The following is a 21,938-nucleotide window of genomic DNA, read 5'->3' as shown; positions in this document are numbered from 1 at the left end:
GGCTACATTGTACTTCATAATGGTTATGAAAGAGCCCCTTACGCCAACTGCTTTAATATAAAAGTATGGCATTGACAATTTCACCATTTTTTCCCGAGATAATGTGTTAATACTGCAAACTCAAATGCCTCACTTCAACTTGTGAGCAACAGGAGTCAGGAGGAAATTTTCACCCGTAAATAAATTTCTAGAATAAAACATCAAAGGGGCCAATGAAATGGATTTGTAAATGGTTTCCCCAGGGATTTAAGAATTTTATAGTGAGTAGACAGGTAGCTGCAATTGATTTATCAAGGTGATAAATTTCCTGAGCTAATAGCTTTTTATGCATTTTTTCCTTCCCTCCCTGTAGGAAGGATATAAGTACACATTGGGATAGCACCACAGCTATTTGCGAGTGTGAACTTATTTTCTTCCACAATGGAGAATGTTCACACTAATAAACTGCATCATACTGACCTTTACATTTTCAATTATTTATGTTGCTTTGAATACCATAAGAATAAATGAAATTTGTGCTGGTGAAATTAAATACGTCGGATACATAAATGAATGTCACTGAGCATGAATGATGGAAGATGTTAGATACACGTGTAAAGTACTTACATGTACAACCTGAGCAGTGACAGAATCTTTCAGAACATCAAGTATTTCATTCAGCAGAGAGTGATCCTACAAAAGCAAAATTATTCAGAGGCAAAAGAGAGAGATTCAGAGAGAAATGGCAATCAAATGTCCAGAGGAACTTGGATTTACTGTCCCTGCAGAATTTAAGTCAGTCAAATCTGTTCTAAATGCTTTTGACTATAACAGAGCAAATAGAACACAAATATTCTTAATTGAGTTGCCAATGATTTAAATTGTACAATCTATGACTGTACAATTAATTGTACCCTTGACAGTCAGAAGGTCTCGTCTCCAGAGAGCAAAACTTGGAAACTGCTTAGCTTGAAATGTTTGAAGTGCACACTATAAAACATTTTAGTTATCACGATAGATTGAATACTGGTGTTCGTAATTCACACTCAAGTTTCAACAGATTAATCTAGAGTTGTCTAGCATTTATTCTTTCCAATATTGGTTAAGTGCATCTTCAGGAAGCAACTGCACAGCACTAAAGGCACCATTCTAATCAAGCAGCACATCATTGATTCGAGACCAACAATGCAGCACTGAATTGGACTGTCAGCCTTGACCACAAACTCAAAGTCCTGATGTGGGGCTTGAACCCACGACATTCTGACTCAGAGGAGAGAGTACTACCAATTGAGCCAGGGATTATAAAATGTAGTTACATACAATGTTAATGCAAGAGAGCTTCTCTTTAGTAAGATGTTAGGAACAGCTAACAGATCTGGTAAGAATATCAGGATTGGCAACAGCTGCAAATTGACCATCATATGCAGTAATCAGATACATGATGGCCAGTGTTGAAAAAAAACAGAACCAGAAGGTCTAGGTAATATAACACCCTACATCAGGTATGTGAAATCTATTAGTGTGAAAAAAGTCTTACACAACATAATTCTGAACCCATCCTAGTCACACAATTAATTTGATATTTCCATTTTAATTTTTAGCATACGTTTAAATTCAGGATTTAAAACGTCAGTTATAATAGGAAAATGACTGGCATTCATTATTCATTCACATAGATTTTAGCTTTGATTTGAATAGCCACCTTAATTATTATAAGTTAAGCAATGGCAAACAACCAAAAGCAGATCATCACTTCAACCATTAATTCAGACATTCGCCATACCATGCTGGAAAGATCAGAAAATATTACAGAGTACTTCCAAAGGGACATTCTATTTTTTTGAATAATTGATGACATGATATCAGGATGTGCTCCGGGACTCAACCCCGTGTGAAAGGCGCTATATAAATGCAAATTGTTGCTGACAATGTCAGGGGATATTTTAATCCTGTGAGCTCTAATAATTCACTAGTCGGGAGACCAAACACTCCAGATCCTGATGGACTCCAGGCTCCAGGATGGACCAAATCTCTGGATGAGTACACTACCCACGGCTTTATGAGTTGCTCGACGTAGCAGCCTGACAAATTTTCCATGTAAAGACTAGTTTGAGAGCTATCCATAATATAATAGTAGAACATGTAGTAGTAACTCACAGAGCCAAGAAGATGCAGTCAAGTAACCAATTTGTGTTTAGGCAAAATAGCTCGTAAAGTAAGTGAATCATGGTAGAGTTCTGATCTTTCCAGGTTTAGTTCTGTTTGCCTTTACAATATGCCAGTGCCTTACATCAATATAATGGAGATATCTTCCTCTTGAATATATTTGGGGAGGGTTGAAAGAGAAGGGGTGAACTGGATTTTGATTAAAATATATCACATAGGAATTGAGTGGGAACAAACTGCTAAATTGCATACAACATTAACAAACTAATTAGTTTTTTTTAAAAAAGCAGATAATTAATATGGTTGAATGAAGTATCTTCTAAGCGGCGTGAAGTAAGAGGGAATATTGATGGCTGGCAACACTCGATGGAACATTCCAGCAGTGTTTAAAACGTTTTCAGTTTTCAAACCTTTTTGACCTGGCTGCATATCACAATAAAATAAACCATTGTAACTGATCATGCAGCTTTCAACTTTTAGTAATTTGCAATCTTTAGTTTCTAAGGTTTTAACTTCCTGAAAATAGCAAGAATTGAACATTATTCCAGTATTTCCCAGATCTCATTACTATCTTCCACATCAACCTAGGATATAGATTATTTCAGCTTGTCGGGCAGAATTATCAATGCAAAAACAAAATTAATTAGGAGGTAACAGAGAAAAAATTACTGCAATAGGCAAATCTGAATGGGTTATTTTCTGATAGCCAGCACACACATCAACTGCACAGAACAACACTCCATGTTCATCGTGATACCCGCCACAGAAAATAAATAGCATCCACCTACATCACACTGCGATTAAAGAAATATTTAAGTGACTCTAACCAGGTTAAGGTCACATTCGCAGCTCTTCACATTGCAAGGTTTTGGATGTTGACAGGATCTGACAGAGGAACATTGGCCAGATACTGCATATGCCATTTTTGAGAGTGAGGAATAGGGAAAGTTGCACTTTGGAGAATCTGTCCAAGTCAAGAGTTTAGCTTCAATTTATCAATAATTTCATGGAGCAAAAAACAAACCAATATTAAGTACATTTAAAAAGAATAGAAAATTTTAATCGCTTTTCCAAACTTTTTTTGCTCCTGATAATAATGCACTACGCTCTAATGTATTACTTAAGACATCTCTTTGACTATGCCTTTGGTCATCTTTCCTGCCTCTCTCACTCTCTTTGGCTCCAACTCCCCAGTTGGGGTGCCCCGGTACAGTGGTCAGCTCTTGAAGGCAACTTCCCAAAATTAAAGGTGTTATATAAATGTAAATTGTGTTGTAAATGTTAAATGTACTGATTTACCTTCTGCAATGCCACCAATTTGTATTAATATATGTAAAAACTTGGATGAAATGTCAGGCACTAACATGGCCTTCTTAATTTAGTATTGCTCTGATCATTTGAGTCTCCTGATTAAAAAACTCAAGAGAATTACTGTGGAGTAAAAAAAAATGCCGATAGGAATGTTTATCTGCCTGTAGGAATCATTGGCGTAATCACTCAACAGCAACACATTTCTATAGCGCCTTTCACGTCGGGAGGACGTCCCAAGGCGCTGGACAGTATACAGTAGTTCAGACCCAAGCTGGGGTCGGGGGGGGAAGGTAGCCGATGGCATGGTCGAAGGGGAAGGTCTTGAGGCGGGACTTCAAGGAGGCTAAGGACTCAAGTCAAGTTACTAAAATTAAATAGTTACTGTGACGCACCACCATCCTTCACCACCTCATTTTGATGCAATTATTTTGAGAACACAAGTAGGCCAAAGCTGGCAAGTTTAGAACACTATCAAGGCTTAAGCAAGAAGTAGAGAAATGTGGTTAGGGGATACAAAATTTGGGTTGCAAAGGAATGCAGATTGCATGAAAGAGTAAACTGAGGGAGGCAAGCAACGTACCTCACCACATATAAATCAAAGGCAAACAACATTGCAGCTAACTAAATACTTCAGGAAGCTTGAAAACACGATTTCAATATGAATATCATGGGTATGGCAGGGAAGAAGTGAAAAGAGTCTACTCTTCACGAACAGGGTAAATTAGTCTTGAAAGCAGGTGTAAATGGGGGAAAATAATAAGATTTGGGGAGAAACCGTAACACAGGGCATAAGCAAAAACAATGAAAATCTTTGTACCAAAGCTCAAGGATTATTATTTCAACAACAGCAACTTGGACTTATATAGCGCCCTCCACACCGGACGGCGTCTCAGAGCGCTTTACAGTAACAGATCCCGGGACCAAGCCAGGGGTAGGGGGGAAGGTGACCAAAGGCGCGGTCGAAAAGAAAAGTCTTCAGCAGAGACATTTTCATTACTAGTATAAACTTCATGGTGAGACATTTTAATCAATACTAAGCAAGTAATGTTGCTCTGATAGAATGAGAAACTAAGGCTCCAGTAGTCCAGTTGCTCTATCCAGAACATGCAAATACATTAACCAAAAGTTATGTAGTGTTACACCACCAATGCAAACACAGCTAAGCAAATTATCAACTCAGCGTTTAGTTAGCCTTCTGATGTCTTGTATGCATTCTTACAAGCACGTGAAATTCAACATCATTCCTAGTGACTCGGCTAACTAGCTAAAAACACAAACTTTTGTTGCAATTCGTTTCCCCACCCTCATCCTTTTGTTCTGCAGTATTAACACCTCTATTCCCCTGCTTTGTTGCAATCCCCCCCCCTTGTTTTACATCATTAACACCTCTTTAACTAATCATCCCCTGCCCTCTACCCCATTTTCTCATTTGCCTTCCTTGCCTGCCTCCCCCTTCTGTTAGCCCTTAAAAGCCTCTCCCTACCAATATGCCCCAGTTCTAACGAATGTTCGTGGACCCGAAACCTTGACTCACTTTCCTTTCTTTACAGATGCTGCCTGACCTGCTGAGTGTTCCCAGCGACTTCTGTTTCCAGTTAAAAACAAACTGGCAAATAGAATGTATTTATAAATAACTGCCATTGCATTTTCTTACAATACAAAAAAGTGGAATGCATCAGAGGGATCACAGAACAGCTATACTAAGCAAGTAATGCTGCTCTGATAGAATGAGAAACTAAGGCTCCAACTCATCTGCCTCCACAAACACAATCTTGTAGATATCTTGTATTGCAAAGAAACACCTCCAGATTTTATTCAAACAATTTGTATTAGCAAGAAGGTCACTTACACAAGTCACATCAGTACAACAATATGCTCAATAGTCTTTTAAAGCATACCTACAAAAAAATGACTATACTGCCAATTCTTCCAAATTAGACAGTCTCACAATGAATCAGCTAAATCTTTCAAGGCAAACAATGCGAAAATCTGCCTTAGCAACAACTGCAGCATTTCCCGCTTTTAATTTAAAAAATTGGATCATCAGCACCTGTGTTAATTAATCAAATTACAGCCCTCACTACCACTAGTACATACTGATATCTAACAGTCCATATCAGCGTTTAGAACCTTCATATAATGTATCTCACATGTTCTTGAAACTACAGATAAGCCTAGTTTACATATTAAGTTGTCACATTGTTTGGGGCAATTTTCATTTGTACTAGATTTACTGTGTTAGCTTTCATTTATATTGCATTTGAATTGTGTCTAGCTCTATCAAACAACAATTTTACATATATATAGTGCCTTTCATATCAAGAGAGTATCTCAAGGTGCTTCACAGAAGTGACTTAGAGCCCAAAGGGGGTAGGGAGAGCGGAGGAAAATGATGGGGGGCAGGGGGAAAAGAGAAAGTTGACTAAAAGCACCAACAAAAATAGTCTAAGGTAGGCTTTAAAGGTGGGGAGGGCGAGTTGAGATAATTCCGGAAATGTTTTCCATCAATGGGTGCGCATCAATGTACTTTAAATGTAAAGTACAGTGTATAAAGCCACTACAGATGCACATATTGTAGCCCCCAACTTTAAGAATGTCTTTTGGTTGCTGGGCTGCATTCAAATGCATGGTTTGCAATTCAACTCATAAGCGTTCCGTCTCATTGGGACCAATTGGAAGAGGTTCTGAATTGAGGCTTTATAGAAAATAATATATAGAGAGCAAAACAGCCATCATTACATCAACATTGGCTCACTCCACTTGCTAGAAGAACAGTGTGTAGTCATAACCTAAATAAGGGGTAAGGGAAGTTATACTTTCCAATTCAATTTTAAAAAACTACAACGTTGTTTAAAATAAACAATTGGACACTCAGTGTGGCAGTAAGTTGCAAAATAGCAGCCATAGATTTCATCTGGTAAAGGAGAGAGAGCAAACTCAATATGCTCCATTTACCACTAAAAGATCTCCAATTCATCTGAGTTTTCAGAATCATAAGTGTTGCCATTCAGGTTTCAAAAATATCAGTCAATCTTAGACACATGCCTTTGGTGTTACATTTTCACATCCCATCCCCACCCCATTTTATTTGAAGTTTACAACAAAGATATGAACACACTGATGAAGATATTGCTGCGCAACCACTGAAAGATCACATTCAAATAGCACAATTACACTTTCTGACCAGACTTGAAAGATGGTGAAATACTACCTTTGGGAAAGTAAAGGGAGAAAAATTATAGAAAAATGTCCAGAGTCATCCATTCAGTCATCTCCAAACTTCAGGATCACTGTCCTTCATAGCATTAGGTATACACTGAAGACATTGGGCCCAATTAGATACAAAACAAAATATACCAAGTGGGCAGAAAGGACTGTGGCTGAGCAGTATTTCACCAGACAAGGATAAGCGGTCACCAACTCCCATTAGGTACATTCTCTATTAAGGAGGATTGTAAAAGGTCACAGTAAAGTGCTGGATGCAATTTCATCCTGAAATTGGAAGGCTATCCTCGGATCACTCAGACTCTCCCTCCATTAAGGTAATCTGCTTCAATGATTCTTTTGTGTTTATTTAAAATGATACTGAAGCACAATGGGTAAATCTCATGCTGTGGGGATCATATACAGTCCACAAGCTACCCCAAAGGATGGTGACCAGAAGAAACCATGTACTTCCCATAGGGTCTGGAAAAAATAAATATTCCAAACCGATTCAACACACCTACTAGCAACCAGCTCTAGGTCTCAAAGCAAATCACTGATCCATCTTCTTGTCCAGCGAATGATGCATGATGTGAGCATTTATTTGAATGAACGATGATAAAGAAAATTGAAGAGTTTTACTTTATTAAAGCATTTCTGATAGTAGAGCATTTTATTATGGAAAATAAACATTTCATGACAATATTCTGTGAAGTTTATTCAAACTGTGTGCTCATCTCAAGTTACCCTAGCATTGAGATATTCTTTAAAAGGTTTAGCTCAGAGTTGATCCAAACCATTTCAAATTTATTGGAGGCCATTTGTATAAGTGTAGAAATTAAGTTCTGAAAGTTGATAGCAATTTAATAACTTGCCATGAGGAGTAAAATTCAAGGCGAGCGTTGCCAGTTGTGCTTTTCGTATGTAGTTTGGTGGCTGCGGTCTTCAACATTTGAATACATGTGTACCAGGCTCAGGTCAGAGCACACACTAGTTTAGATCCGGTTAATCCCGTTGATCAACCATTTAATGTAGAACATAATTACTCTGAGTAATAAAGAGAGTGCTACCAGGGCACTGTCACCATTACCTTTCTGGCAGCTAATTCTTAGCTCTTCAGTAGTTTAAAGTTGAGATTTTCCAGCATTGTCTCAAAATACATTACGTGGAATCCATGGAAGGCGTTTTGGAAGACAATTTTGCAAACAAAAGGTAATTTCTAAGAATCATTTATTCCTGTATTACGGCAACCTTTTTACTGATAATGCATCTCACCATTACTATTGGTTTGTTGGTCATTTTTTGGCCAATGTCATTGAAAAGACTCAGGAAAACTACATGTGCATTAATTTAAGTGGTTTAGAATTTATAAAGCAGCAAGATTTTCCCTACAGGCAAGGTATTTTCTATTCTAAATCATAATAATGGGGTTATTGAAAAGTGCAGCTCAAATTTGATTTATTAACATTTATTGAAAGGGATTGAAAAACATCCACCCAGCAATGGAATCGAGTCATATTACTTACAAAAACATGCTAAGGCCAACAAGACTACATTATCAAAACCTAAGAGAGAATTAGACTGGTTCTATTTTAAAGCGCATACATGCCTATAGTTGTGATATTCACACTTTGTTCTTACCTCTATACTAGGGCTAACGCTGCTGGTAAGAGCGTCCGATGTGACTGTTGTGCTCGGAAGACTGGAAATATCCCAGTTACGAACTGCTGGGACAATGCCGGTTGTCTTTTGAGTAAGAACTGGTTGATTGTCTAGTAATGACACCTCGTAAAACTCCTGAATATCTGGAAAACAAGAACATGTATTTAAGATTCACAATCAAGTTGGGATGAAAATATTGTAAAATCAAATTTAAACCCTTGTGCCAGGTCCATTTTTTTTCAAATAAAGTGAAAAACATTTTTGACCAGCTAGTGACTATCCTCAGGGGGTGAGAGCAGAGTCTACTTGGAGCTGAACTGCCTCCAAGATGACATCTTTGGCAACAGAATGTCAGAATTCAGCCAACTCTCTGTGGTGGTCTTGGTAGTGGTCCCTCAGCCTGGCAGGTCTGCAGTACTCCAGGGCACTATTGATGATGGCCCAATGATCCTGGTTCACTAATAGGTCTTGGGAGGGGCAAACTAGTACTGGGGGCAGGGACTCTTCCCACTCTGCTTCTGTTAACCTGCAAGCCAAAGCCGTAATGGGTAGAGTGGTTATAACTGGACAAGCAGCAGGAAAGCCTGCCTGCCTATGCTTCAAATGGCAAGCCATGCAGTTTCAGCTGGTTAGATTCCAGCAGTACCCAAACACACACTCTATGGAGTCCCCAAGCCTTGGCTCTTGCCAACTTGTGCCAAATATTCTCTGGAATTGGGTAAACAAGATGCATCCCTCTTGCCAAGAGAGTGTGCATTCCATTTCCAGTAAATCTCCAAAATTTCCATGTATAAGCGTGATGCATGGTATTTTGTTTAATGTGGATACTCTTAAACAAGAAGATGGTTTTCTGCAGGTTAGACAACTGGCTGACTTAAAAAATGTTTTTTTTTAAATAATGTACTTTGAATTCAAGCTTCTATTCTAAGAACTATAGAGTATTCCATAGATGCCGGCTATTAATCAGCTAAATAACCATAAGTAAACCTGATAAGCCTTGGTATACCATTAAAGAGAGTGAAAATACATTAGGTTTCATTAATACCTTTACAATCTTTTTCCCTCCCAAGGTATCAGCTCATATTGAGGTACATCTCTGGTACTTCAGCCAAGTGGTCATTAAAAAACTATCTTAGTCAACAAGTGCCAGACAATACGAGTAAACAAATATGTGCATACACACATTTTTTTATTAAACCTTTCAAGATGGATTTGCTGAAAGGAAAGAGATGAGAATGAAGAGAGAAACAAAAGGAGGAAGAAAAATACATCCTGTGCCACATTGCCAGCAGTTCAGGTATGATTATGCCCTCACAGCTCTCTTAGTCCTGATATGAAAGGCACTTTACAAATATAATTTGTTACTCTTGGTCAATTAGATGCACACATGGGCCAGAATACCCACCCAGGCAAGACATTCTGAAGTTCCAACCAGAATCAGAAAAGCATACAACCGCCACCTCCGCAGACACCTACAACACAGCAGTGTTTGCAATCCAGAATAAATAACTCAAATTATTTGTCCCCACACAGCAGCTGGCTACAATAAATAGTATTAAGATTCTGACGACTGGACTCCGGAGGTGGTAGAAACCACCATTTTGGAGCCACTTCAAGCCAAAGAAACATATCATTCATTTAGAACAAGGTTTGCTAAGATTAGAGTTAATTTTCAGAATGTAATGTAAAAAATCATACCTGTGTCAGTGACCTCAGTAGGATATAAATAGGCAGCTCAAGTGGTACTTAAACCACAAAATATTTTTGCACTATATTAAATTCAACATCTTAATTTTCTGAAGTTACACTTCAGATTACAGTTTAAGAAAATAAATCTAAGGTCCAATAGCTAAATTTAACCTCAAAGATAAAAGTGCTTCCTCCACAGGCTCATCCTCTTAAAAAAAATTATATTAAAACATATTGGTTTAAATACATTTGATTCTTTAATTTAGTCCTGAGCTCACTTTGTGCACTACTATTTCTCTAATAACATTTATCAACATTTATAACAAAGAAAATCGGTTCAAGAATCCAACAGTAATGTCTTCAGACAACTACTGTAACTAACTAGAATATCAAAATTATTTTCCCAGACGTAAAAACACCTAGAAAATAGAATTGCACAACTGGAAAGTTGGCAATTTTGCTTTGTTACAAATATGATAAAATTATGCAGGAAGTGATTACAGTGTCAAAATCAGTTACATCTAACAAAACTGGTGGACAGTGCTCAACAGGTGTAGTTTGTATTGTACATTATAGAAAATTAGAATATTTTAATATCTTTACTTAAACAGGGTCTTTAATTTGTGTCCAGAGAGGTTTGGCAGCAAACTTGAAAATCCAGCGTACAGGGCATTAAATTTGGAAAGGAGAATAATTAAAATTTTTGTTCACAGGATGAAAAAAACAATCTTATTCAAGCACCAAATGAAGAGTGTACATGACAGTATTGGATGACCACTCACCCCAATCCCTCAATTATGATAGAAATAATCAAACAAGGAAAACAATTATACAACAACAACTTGCATTTATATAGCGAGGGGAACGTCCCGGGGCGCTTGACAGTGGTGGGATCTGATGGAGCCAGGGGGAGAGGGAGGGAGTATGTGACCGTAAGCACAATCAAAAAGGAAGGTCTTTAGGCAGGATTTGAAACTGGGGACAATGCGGAGGGATTAAGGGAGAGCAAAGAGGCTGAAGGCACGGCCACCAATAGTGGAGCAGAGGGGGTAAGTAAATCAGATAGGTAGGGAAGTGAGAAGGCATAAAACGAGTGAGAGGATCCTGAAATCGAGCTAACGGACGATCTTGAAATTATCCATGGTCTATGTGCACGAGTCACAGCACATTGCATTCAAACAGGACTTATTCAAACAACAATGGGTTTGCCATGCATACTTTATGATAGCTGTACACAACAGCCAGCAGTAGCAGTGTCAATTGCTTGGGATGTCTTTGGACATTTCCCAACGTGAAAGGTACTAAATTTAAATATATCTATTATTTGACCAGGTATTTGAATTGATGTACCAACCCAATTGTATAGTAGTGGTTCAAGGTACAGCAGGTAGTCCCTAGGAAGGAGATAGCGTGGAGTATAGTGTTAACTTGTTTGAAATGACACCAGAATACATTTTAGAAGTTCAAAGTGGAGCCTCACTTTTGCAGCATCAGTTATTTGCTACACTGCCATCTGCACTCAGTGCAAGTCGCATTTATAGCCCAAGAGACATTAAGGGCTGTTTAGCTCATTGAGCCCAACACTTGTAATACGACAGTTTTAGATGGCATTTCATCTTCTGAGGGAAGCAAATAACCTCTTCACTCTTCCAATAAGAGAATCTCCCCACCCCTTCAACGTAATCTAGTTAATACACTTAGCATTACAGTAAGGATTAACAAAGATTGTCCAATCTTTCTGAAGTAAAGTAACTTTTTTGCTGTTGATAGCGGATTCCACGGGAAAATTGTGACAGCATTTTTCTCTTAGCCCAATTGATGACCAAATGAGTGCACACTTTTGCTACAAGGCAGTAATAGATGCAGCCTGGAGCATGCACTCTGCAGATGACTGCACTTACACAAAATTTCAACAGTTAGGCTGACATCAAATACACTTGATGAAAACCAAGAAGTCACTAGGTTTTTATAACTGTCAAAGCATTATCTAAGGTGACAAACCCATCAAGTAGCAAATAGATTGAAAGGGCTCCCATCAGATCAATGTGGAAACAAGGTATCATCATCCCACGATGAGCCTCAAAGTTTGTGTAATATCTATCTAAAACTGTATGCGCAGGGTGTGGTACAAAGCTGAATGCTGGTAAATGTTCAGAAAACAGAAGCATGCTACAAATGTTTAACTACATTGAAAATTAGCACTGGTTCACTAGATAATTAAGCTTAACAAAAGAACAGTTTTGCAACTGGTCCAATATTACATTCCAGTGCACACACATGTTCGCTGCGCCGAGAACTCGCACACAAAGCTTCCTGTTTTTTTCTGGGTTTGAACTGTGGTTCTCTTTTGAAGTTATTAATTCCCCCAGCTTCAAAAATGATACGCAGAGAGCTACAACAAAAGTCAGATTCACTACTGCAGTTAAGAGCTACAACTATATACTCCAAAGCAAGCGGCAGCATGCCATATGCCAAGCCCAGCATCTAGGTCCACACACACTTTTCAGATATTGGAGGAGAGGAAAGAAAGGGAACAAGTTGAGAGCACGACGGAAGAGCCATGCAGGAGAGGAAGATACGTGAAAAATGAGGCAGTGATAGTACTGGGTAAGAAGTAAAGGAATGTTACACAAGATACAGGGAATACTAAGATAAGAGTGCAAGACTCAGTGGGAAAGAATTAAAAGTGTGAGAGAAGAGACTGGAAACAGAAAGCAAGCGAGAATTCAATACAGGTAAAAGCTCACAGAGTAAGACTGATGAGAGTAATAAAGAGGGTACAGAGAATGAAAAATTCCACAGGGAGTCAGATGGGCATAGACAGAGGATTGTAAACGAGAAGTGAATGGAAATAAGGCAGGGAGAAAGAGAGAGATAAACAGGAATCAGTCATTCACAAAGTATATTTATGCTCTTTGCAATTGCTTGCCGCTACAGATCTTCATTCTCAAATAAGCTCTGCTCCCGATTGCTAGTTCTAGGATGGGCACTTTATTCAAATTTATATAGAGCACCACCAAATTCAATGTGTATTTATGATGTACATTAGTTAGCAATAATCCCAGGGATGTTACAATAGTGAAAACAATTAAATATGTCTGTCTGAGCAACCCTGAAAATTTATCCAAAACATGTATAAAATGCTTTCAAGCAATTGAAACTTTAATAACATTTGTTGCAACTTGATCATTTACGAACATCACCCCACACCACCCCCATAATTTTTCTACCCATTCTTTCTTTTGGTATTTTCTTCTTAGATAGTTTGCATCTTCACTACTTTTTTGAAAAAAAACTTTGGAACCAGTCAGATAGAGTGCACTTTTCTGTTTTCTTTTCTGCACTCTCCACCTCAGAGCCAATACGGAACCTTGGTGTCCTGTTCGATGCTCAACTATCATTTAAACCGCACATTTGTGTCATTACTCGTTCGGCCTTACCCCACCTCCGCAATATTGACCAACTTCACCACTGCCTCTCTCCTCAGAACGCTGAGACCCTTATTCACACATTCATCAAGTCCAGGCTTGACTACGCAAACTCCCTGCTCGTCAGACTTCCCAACTCTTCCCTCCACAAGCTGCAGATTATTCAGAACCCTGCAGCTCGTGTCCTACTGTACCAAGATCTGTGAATCCATCACTCCCATCCTGGCTCAGCGCCACTGACTCCCTATCATTCAGAGGATAGAGTTTAAAATTCTCATCCTCACTTTTGGTCTCGCTGCTAACTATTAACACTATACAAACCTGTCTGCACCCTCTGCTCCCCGATCACTGGCCTGCTTCATGTCCCCCACCCTGTCCACCCTACCATTCACATTGGAATCCCTCCACCTCGTCCCCTCCCTTGCCTCCTTCCAGTCCCAAGACTTTTCTCTTTGACTGTACTTCTAGCTACCCTCCCTCCTCCTCTGCCCTCCACCCCTCGATTCCAACCCCCAGCTAACGTGCAAACCCTTAACCGTCCAGGCCCTTGGGACACCTGATGTGGAAGACATGATATAAATGCAATTTTGTTGTTGTGGTTATAGTAAACAAGGAATCTATCCAACATTGCCTGTTGTACAATCCCACAATTTTATTTTAGTGAACCATAAGCTTATCAACATGATCCAAACCAAAACTGGTTTTCCTTAAAATTCAATCGAATGGATTGACATTTGATATGTGGAGCTCAAGAGATAATTTTCAGAATGTGCAACAGGTATTACAACAGACATCAAGAGCAAGTAACAATGAACAAACCACGTGACTTGAATGCAGCAATATGCAATTTCACTGCATGTTATTGGTAAGCAAACCAACAAAAAAAATGTTCTTTTCCCCTAACTGGTTTCATGTCTTCAGGCACTGCACACTATACACACTTTATAGCACAAAATTACTCTAAGCGTAATTATGTAGTCACATTGATGGAAAATTGTTGCTAGACTGTTATAACCTGTTAACAAATTTTACTCTAGATATAAAAACAGAAATGTACGGCAAAACAATTTGGCAGTAAGATTTCTTTACTATCAAATAGAAATGTATACTATATTTTGAAGTAATTTATACAAAAGGAAAACATGTATTCATTTAAAAGAGATGACTTTGGCTGTAATTTTGTTTTAAAGTGCAATTCGCAATAACTTTACCAAAACGCAATATTAATACTGTTCAAATGGAACAACTATTGCACATCCAACAGTTTAATAATATTTTGAAATAAGGCAAATGAGAGCAGCATGGCGAAACAAGGTTTTTACTTTTTATTTACAAAGGCCAAAAGGTCATAATCATTACGGAAAAGGGTATTCTTGATATGCAATTTAAGAATTTACTAATTATTTAGTCCAAAATCTAGTAATACCACAGCCAAGTCTACAAGTTCTAGAACATCAAGATACACTAAGATAGATACAGAAACTCTGGGGATCAAATTCAACATTTTAGTGTCATTAACAAGCAATAATCAACTTTGCAATTTCCAAGAAAAATACACTACAGTAATGGGGGTCATCTAGCCCAACATCTGACCAAATATTTTTCAGTTAGAATGCTAATTTAATTTGGGCAATAGTAATTTACAAGTTGAATTTCTCCCATTCCCACTATGAATAACTTGGTAATGCAAGTCAAAAGTCAACATACCTGCAGATCCTACATCATGCAGCATACAGAAATGAAAATGCAACACCATAATACAGTGGTAAGAAACAACGCAAAGAAAATGAACAGTTTTATTATAGGTAACTCAGTAAATGTAAAGCATGGATTCAATTAAGGGCCTCAGTGGGTTGAACTAACACTCTGATGTCATCTGAACCCTGTTATTTGCTCTACTGTTTTGCAATTAATTAAGACACAGCTTAGTGACAACACAGAACAAAAATAGATATTATCAAGTTTTTACAAGATCTACAGTTCAGTTCTCAGTCCACTTTAATCAGTTGCAAAAGAAACTCTGGAAAAAGTGGAAAAAGCTCTAAGATTGCATTCAATTTCAATTAGTTTGCGCAATAGAGATATTTGATGACAGCTATATTTTCAGCATTTCTTAATATATTCAAGTTACATTTCAGCTCTCATTCTAATTTAGTCTGTTGTCACACAAATATATTGTGTTCTTTCAATGCGATGTACGTTGCTACACACCAAGAAATTCTACCTAGTCGCAGTCTCAGAGGAGGAAATACCATCCATCCTGTGGGGGGAAATCACACAATCTTTGCAGTGGCCCAGATGTGCAGTATATTGTTTTCAATGTTTTCCACAAATTAAGATATTCGAATACACTGTTCCACCACAAACTCCAAATCTTGGACAGTGGAAATTATTATGGGCAGCTTCCCATCAGGATGAAACCATTGTAGTTTTTTTTAAATACAGATTCTAAAGTTCTAGTTAGAAAGGCATAGGTACCTGTAATCGCATCAGAAATAGAACACATAATTGGGGGGGGGGGGAGAGAGAGAGACAAATAAAAGAAAGAAAAGTTTGCCCCTAAGTATTGGGAATTAGCAGCTAAACATTCACATCATCTCTTTCGATGCCTGCACCCCAAATTCTCTCCACATGCTTACCAGCTGGTAGGAATATTCCAACATTTAGGATTTCTAAAATGTTCTACAAAAATTGATACAATATTAAAAAATTGAACTAGAAGTTTTAAATACTTACAAAAAATTCAGAGTGTAAGCATAATAATCATAATAGCATTTGATATAGCGCTTTTCACGTCTTCTAGACGTCTCAAAGCGCTATACTGTAAAGTGAATTGACTGTATATTTGTGGGCGAAACGCAGCAGCCAATTGCACACAGCAGTGTCCCACAAACAGTCATGGATTGAAGTAACCAATTTATTATAAGCAACATGCATAACAAGAACACTTCTCATATGCTGAACATTTCCTGTATTCCTCTGATATTCCAAGATGTACAGTTCCTAAAACCCTTGGTCAAAAGTTTCAGAAGTCTACTCCATTAAACTTCAAGAGCAAAATTTGTGAGGATCTGAAACATTGCAATTCTGGAAAATTCCAATTCCCTTATCCATCCTAATAGTTAAATGGATAACAGAACTATCACTTAATTTAGCAGTTAAGTCTAGAAAACTGATTCACATTTTGAAAAATAAAAAGCTTTACTTATGGTTATGCAAGCGTCATTTTAAGGCAGTTTAAACAAGAACCCATCCAGTAGAACGAGTACTGTAATAGTTGAAAACAATCCCAACAGTAACAGCTTCAACAATTGAGCGTCAACTGCTATCAACCCTTCAAAGAATGCCTACAGTACAGGTTAGGGCAACATAAACTCAACATAATCCTGATGGGCACATCATCAAATTTATACACCAGGAAGTACTTGTTATAGTAGCCATTTGCTACCCTGATACAAATTTCCAGTTCTCCCAAACCAGACAGGCACACCATGTTTCAATTTTTTTATTTCAACCTATACCTGTATTGAATACTACTGTTAAGTTTGTTCCTCACATCCCTTGGATGGAAAATTACAAACACAAAATTGATTTGCCTGCAAAATAGTCATTGCATTTTACAATATATCCTGTAAATCACTTTGAGCTGTCCCCCTGATGTGAATGGCACTATATCAAATGTAAGGATTAGTTATATAATCAGAATTATTTTATCAAAAAAGTCTTAAAATATTGCTTCCATATAGACACTAAATCAGGAAAAAATGTTTTGCATACATTTTCTTCCCATATATAGCTCCTTCTTCTGGCATTTCATCTTGGATTTTAGATGAAGGAAAAAGCTTTTGTGGAAATCTTCACTCATGTCAAGGACACCACATGGAGAGCCAGAAACTAACTCTAGCATGCAATTTTGAGAATAAAATGCCAATTTATTTTCCTCTAAGCAAGATACTCCATCCTCATTTAGCACAGAATCTGGCCACACCTCGTGATCTGGAGGAATCCAGAGAAAACGCATAATCTGAGGAGGGAATTTGCACATTGATTTTCCAATCTGCAGTGCAAGTTAGCACAACACCATCAAAGGGATGCATTAAAGTGCTTTGGTTGACCAAACCATTTCAGAAATTAGTGGCCACTGCACTGCAATTTGGTTCCACAGCCTCCCCAAAAATCACATCCTTAGTTATTGTAACTTAAACCTTCCCAGAAAGCAGGTTCAAAGCATGTTCCAAACCAATTCTGTGGTTCAGAAGGTAACCACTTCAAAGGAAGTGCAAAACCACAAAAAGTCAAAAATAGGAATTTCTGTGCCTAAAATTAGGTTTATAGGGAAAAAGTAATGTCAACTGCTTACTTAGACTTCTGTTAGATGGAAACACTTTAATAAATTACTACCTACTTATATTGAAAGGTTAGCTTCCGGTTTTGCCCCACGAGGGTGTATTTTGAGAAATTGATGTTGTTCAATGCAATCTCTATTAGTCATCACATGAACTTTTTTTATTTACATTTCAGTTCAAACAAAAGGAATCTGACTGGAATTATAAATGTGTATATATATAGTATATCATTAAAATAAAATCCCACTCAGTTCTTAAGACCCATTAAATTGCATTGCAAATATGAGTTGCATTAATTACAACATTTTGCCCATTACATATTCTACGTAGCAGTAGAGGTCAAATGACTAAACTGGGACATCCGGTGCAGTATAGAAAAGTAGGTTAATTCACTGATAAACTCCCCTAACCATTCATTTTATTATTTTAGGGAACAAGAGCAATGTGGGACATGTTTAAGGAACTTTCTTTGGATTTTGAGAAAAAAGTGATATCACAGTTTTTAAGCAACTCTTCTAACATAATTCTTCCATTTGATACACCGCCTTAAGTTGTCCTTATGTCATCCAAAAGACTCATAACTTTTATGTGGATTTGTAGGTGAATGCAGCAGCCAATTTGCACACAATGACCTACAAACAGCCATGAAGTAAATGGCCTATTTTTTTTCTCTGGAAGATTGTTGGCCAGATCAGGAGAAACTCCCTTCTCTTTTCAACAGAAGTGCTATGGGTTCTTTAACATCGACCTGAAAAGCAGGAGGACCTTGGTTTAACATTTCATGTACCTGTACCCCATTTAAATACTGGATACAAGTGCAGCAAAAGGTTCAAGTTCATAACGTGACTTATTTAGATTAACTCACTGCCCTCCCCTCGAGTTTCCTTGTCACAGTTTAACTCCAGAGAATAGACACTGATATCGGAAATATTAACCACAAAACGTTAATATTACAATTCTGTTTGTACGGTCATTCTAAACTCCAGAGATTTTAATGATTAAAATCTGTGTTATATATTTAATTTATAGTTTGACTATTCCTCCTTTATTCCCTGCAGTTCACAAGCAGAATCGTTAAGCAACAAGTGGCTCGTACCATCGGAAATCGTTTGTTGCCTGCGCTGCAGGATGCTCAGGGTCGTTAAAAATTAACGGTTTTGAAGTAGACAAAAATGCTTCAAGGTGAAAAAGCCAACAAAGCTGCCCAGAGATACAAGGAAACCTTTTAATCCTTCTCCCTGAAGTGGTGGCGCCATAAATCCTAGACGAGTGCGAGTTAAATTGAGAACATTCTTGAAAGATATGCACACACGTACCTATTAAAGCCTGGAAGAGGTTGCTCTGGAAAATATTGATAACCCTCTCGATAGATATGCGGAGCTGGCGGTCCTCGGTCTTGCCGAGTTTGGTACGGTAATCCTCCAGGAGCTGCAGAGCTCGCTGAGCATCTGAGAAACGAAGCGAAGAGAGAGAGAGAGAGGCAGGGTGTGGGCAAAAAGGGTGGCACGGTTTACAATTAAAATCAACACGAACCTAATGCAAAAAAAACACACGAGCATCTCACGGGTTTAAGGCACCAAACGGAATTACAGACTCGCAAGTTATGGGAGAAAGAGATGTATGTATGTATGTAGCCCGTCTCCAGCGTTTAAACCAACTCGAATTTAAACCAACACAAAGCATTCTTGCGCTCCAGCAGCACCGAATCACTTTCGACTCGCAAAACATAATTCAGTTGGGTAAAGTACGAAACGCAATCGGTTTTTAAACATGCAATCTAGGCGTTCCTTAAATACTTTATGCATTCATATGCCTGTCAGGTCAAATCAGTCATTCTGAATAAAATAGGTACCAGTTAAAAGGAAAGAGTTAAAAAGCTGCAGAAGTTTCCACCCCCCCACACTCACCTTGCTTTCGGACTGGCATTCTTCTGGTGGGAGATTTTGCCCTACAGGTCTGTAATTTCCCTTAGTCAGAGAAGTTCTGAGAAGTGTTTTCCTTTCAAACAAAGTTGATTCTTCCTTCTCTCGGGGGGGGAGACACACACACACACACACACAGTGAATGGTTAGTTCATTGCCTTCACGAAAGATCCTTTCAAAGAGGGTGAGAATTATTGTCAGAACTTCTGGTAGGATTCGTTCCCCTAATTTTTTTTCCCAACCAAAAAAAAGAGTCAGCCACAGAGTAAGCAGGTTATCCTCTTCCCCTCCGAGGGTGGTGGTGTGCAAGGTTTTGCTTTGAATGCTGGTCCGTCCTGGTTTTTCTCTCCCCCCTTTCTCCTTCGCTCTGTCTCAATCTCAAGTTCTCTCAAGGTGAACTCCTCGCGTTCCCGAGAGCTCTCGGGAGAGACGGTCCCAGACGGTTTCTCTTGGCTCTGTGAAGTGACTTGCAGTTTACCTCTGTCTCGGGTTAAACTGTCCTCTGCAGCCCCCGGGTCAGCACTACCCCAGCCTGCGTACCCCTCTCCAGGGGTAACAGCCCCCACCCCCCCAGCCTCGCTCTCTCCCTCCCTCCCTCCTTCCTTCTCTGTCCACCTCTCCTGAAGGTGACTTAATTTAGGAGTTTGTCCCGATCAGGAGCACTGACTGACTGACCCCCCCCCAACCCAACCCAACCCGGGCTCAAAGCCCCTGTCCGGCCTCTCCCACCCGCCCCCTGCACCAGCCCGAGTGCGGCTGAGGTTCAGTCGCTCCTGGGGGGAGTCCCCAGTCCCACTCCCTCCGTCTCCCTCCCTCCCCACTCACTCCCTCCCCCGCACAGATTGTCAAGACGCCGACACCCAGCGCCCTTTACACAGACGTGGAGGGAGGAGGAGGAGGAGGGGGGGGGTGGAGGGAGAGAGGAGGGGGGGGAGGGAAGAGGGAGGAGTGGTGGGGAGGGTGGGGGGGGAATTAAAAGAAAAAAAAAGGCCCCCTCCTCTCTCCCTCCACCAGGTGGGAACGTGTGGCGACGCCGTAAGGCAGTCCTGCGGCCCGACCTCGCCACCCACAAACTTTACTCGGCCTCCTGTCCCCGTCCGTCTGTCTGTCTGTCTGTGTCTCTCTCTCTCTCTCTCTCTCGGCGGCGGCGGCTCCCAAATTCCAAACTTTCCACCAAAATGGCGACCGGGCCCCTGGATACGGGCCACGTGACCGGCCGGCCGGCCAATCGGGAGTGAGCTTCCAGCAGGGAGCGAGGGGGCGGGGTCGAGGTGGAGGGGGCGGGGCCGAGGTGGAGGGGGCGTGGCCGAGGTGGAGGGGGCGGGGCCGAGGTGGAGGGGGCGGGGCCGAGGTGGAGGGGTGGTGGGGGGGGGGTGTGGGGGAGAGCTGTGAAGTTTAAAGGAAGGAAATGATCCCTTGTGTCCACTTGCTGCAGGGGGTGGGTGGGTGGGGGGGGGTTAGTGCTCTGTCTCACTCAATACCCACACCATTTATTTATTTGATTGATTGATTGATTTATTCCCCCCTCCCTCCTCCTTTCCTTCTAACTTCTCACTGCGACCCCCCCCCCCCTTCACCCACCCACCCTCTCTCTCTCTCTCTCTCTCCCTGTGTTATGCCACAAATATACACAGGGCAACACGTCGAGTTCCCAGACTGGGAAGCGTTTTCCTGCCCTACCACTTGCTTTTATAGAGTTCATACGTCAAGAGGAATGCAAACATTTTTTTAAAAGTTTTTTTCTCTCTTTTTTTATTTCTATTCCGGCTTCAATCAATCAATCAATCAATCAATCAATGCTTTTTTTTTTGTGTGTGTTTTTTTTAAAAATATATAACACAAGAGTTGCAAAAACTGGGTCGAAACTGATTTCTTTCTGTTCGTTGGCAGTGCACGTCGTCTGCTGTACGTTTCTTTCCTTTAGTTCTGCCATAACAAGGACGTGGGTTTCCCCCAAACAAAAATGTGCAATAATGCAACGTTAACTTTTTCTTTCTTTTTTTTCCGAAGACAACGTATAACGAATGCAAACTCGCCAGAAGTTTTGTGCACGTTTGGAAAAAATCGTGTGTGTGTGTGTGTGTGTCCCCCTCTCCCCCTCTCCCCCTCTCTCCCGCCGATTCATTTCTCAAATCAGTCCTACGATCCCTGAAATAAAAGGAGGAGACGGACCGAAAGCAAATCATCAGAACGAAAGCGAAATAATCTGCGGAAAAAGTCTGTCATCTTTT

The 21,938-nt window shown here is 39.7% G+C and overlaps 1 protein-coding gene across 6 annotated transcripts in view; it reads right to left on the bottom strand.

Annotated features, from left to right (window-relative positions):
• The window catches only part of LOC103181252 (disks large homolog 1), a 198,152-nt gene extending 177,724 nt beyond the window's left edge, over positions 1–20,428 (bottom strand). For all 6 annotated transcript variants that reach the window (XM_042339091.1, XM_007897864.2, XM_042339089.1 and 3 more), the window contains exons 1-3: positions 19,693–20,428; positions 19,102–19,233; positions 8,302–8,465 (exon numbers count right to left, since the gene is read on the bottom strand). In XM_042339091.1, coding sequence (XP_042195025.1) covers positions 8,302–8,465; positions 19,102–19,233; positions 19,693–19,711 — 315 coding nt within the window. In that variant the 5' untranslated portion in view covers positions 19,712–20,428. The remainder of the gene's footprint in view (positions 1–8,301; positions 8,466–19,101; positions 19,234–19,692) is intronic.
• Between the last annotated feature and the right edge of the window lie 1,510 nt (positions 20,429–21,938).

Source organism: Callorhinchus milii, unplaced genomic scaffold (assembly GCF_018977255.1).
Source record: "Callorhinchus milii isolate IMCB2004 unplaced genomic scaffold, IMCB_Cmil_1.0 Scaffold11, whole genome shotgun sequence".
Lineage (NCBI taxonomy): Eukaryota > Metazoa > Chordata > Chondrichthyes > Chimaeriformes > Callorhinchidae > Callorhinchus > Callorhinchus milii.
Note: the sequence above shows the minus strand (reverse complement) of the source record. Positions and strands in the feature narration are given on the sequence as shown.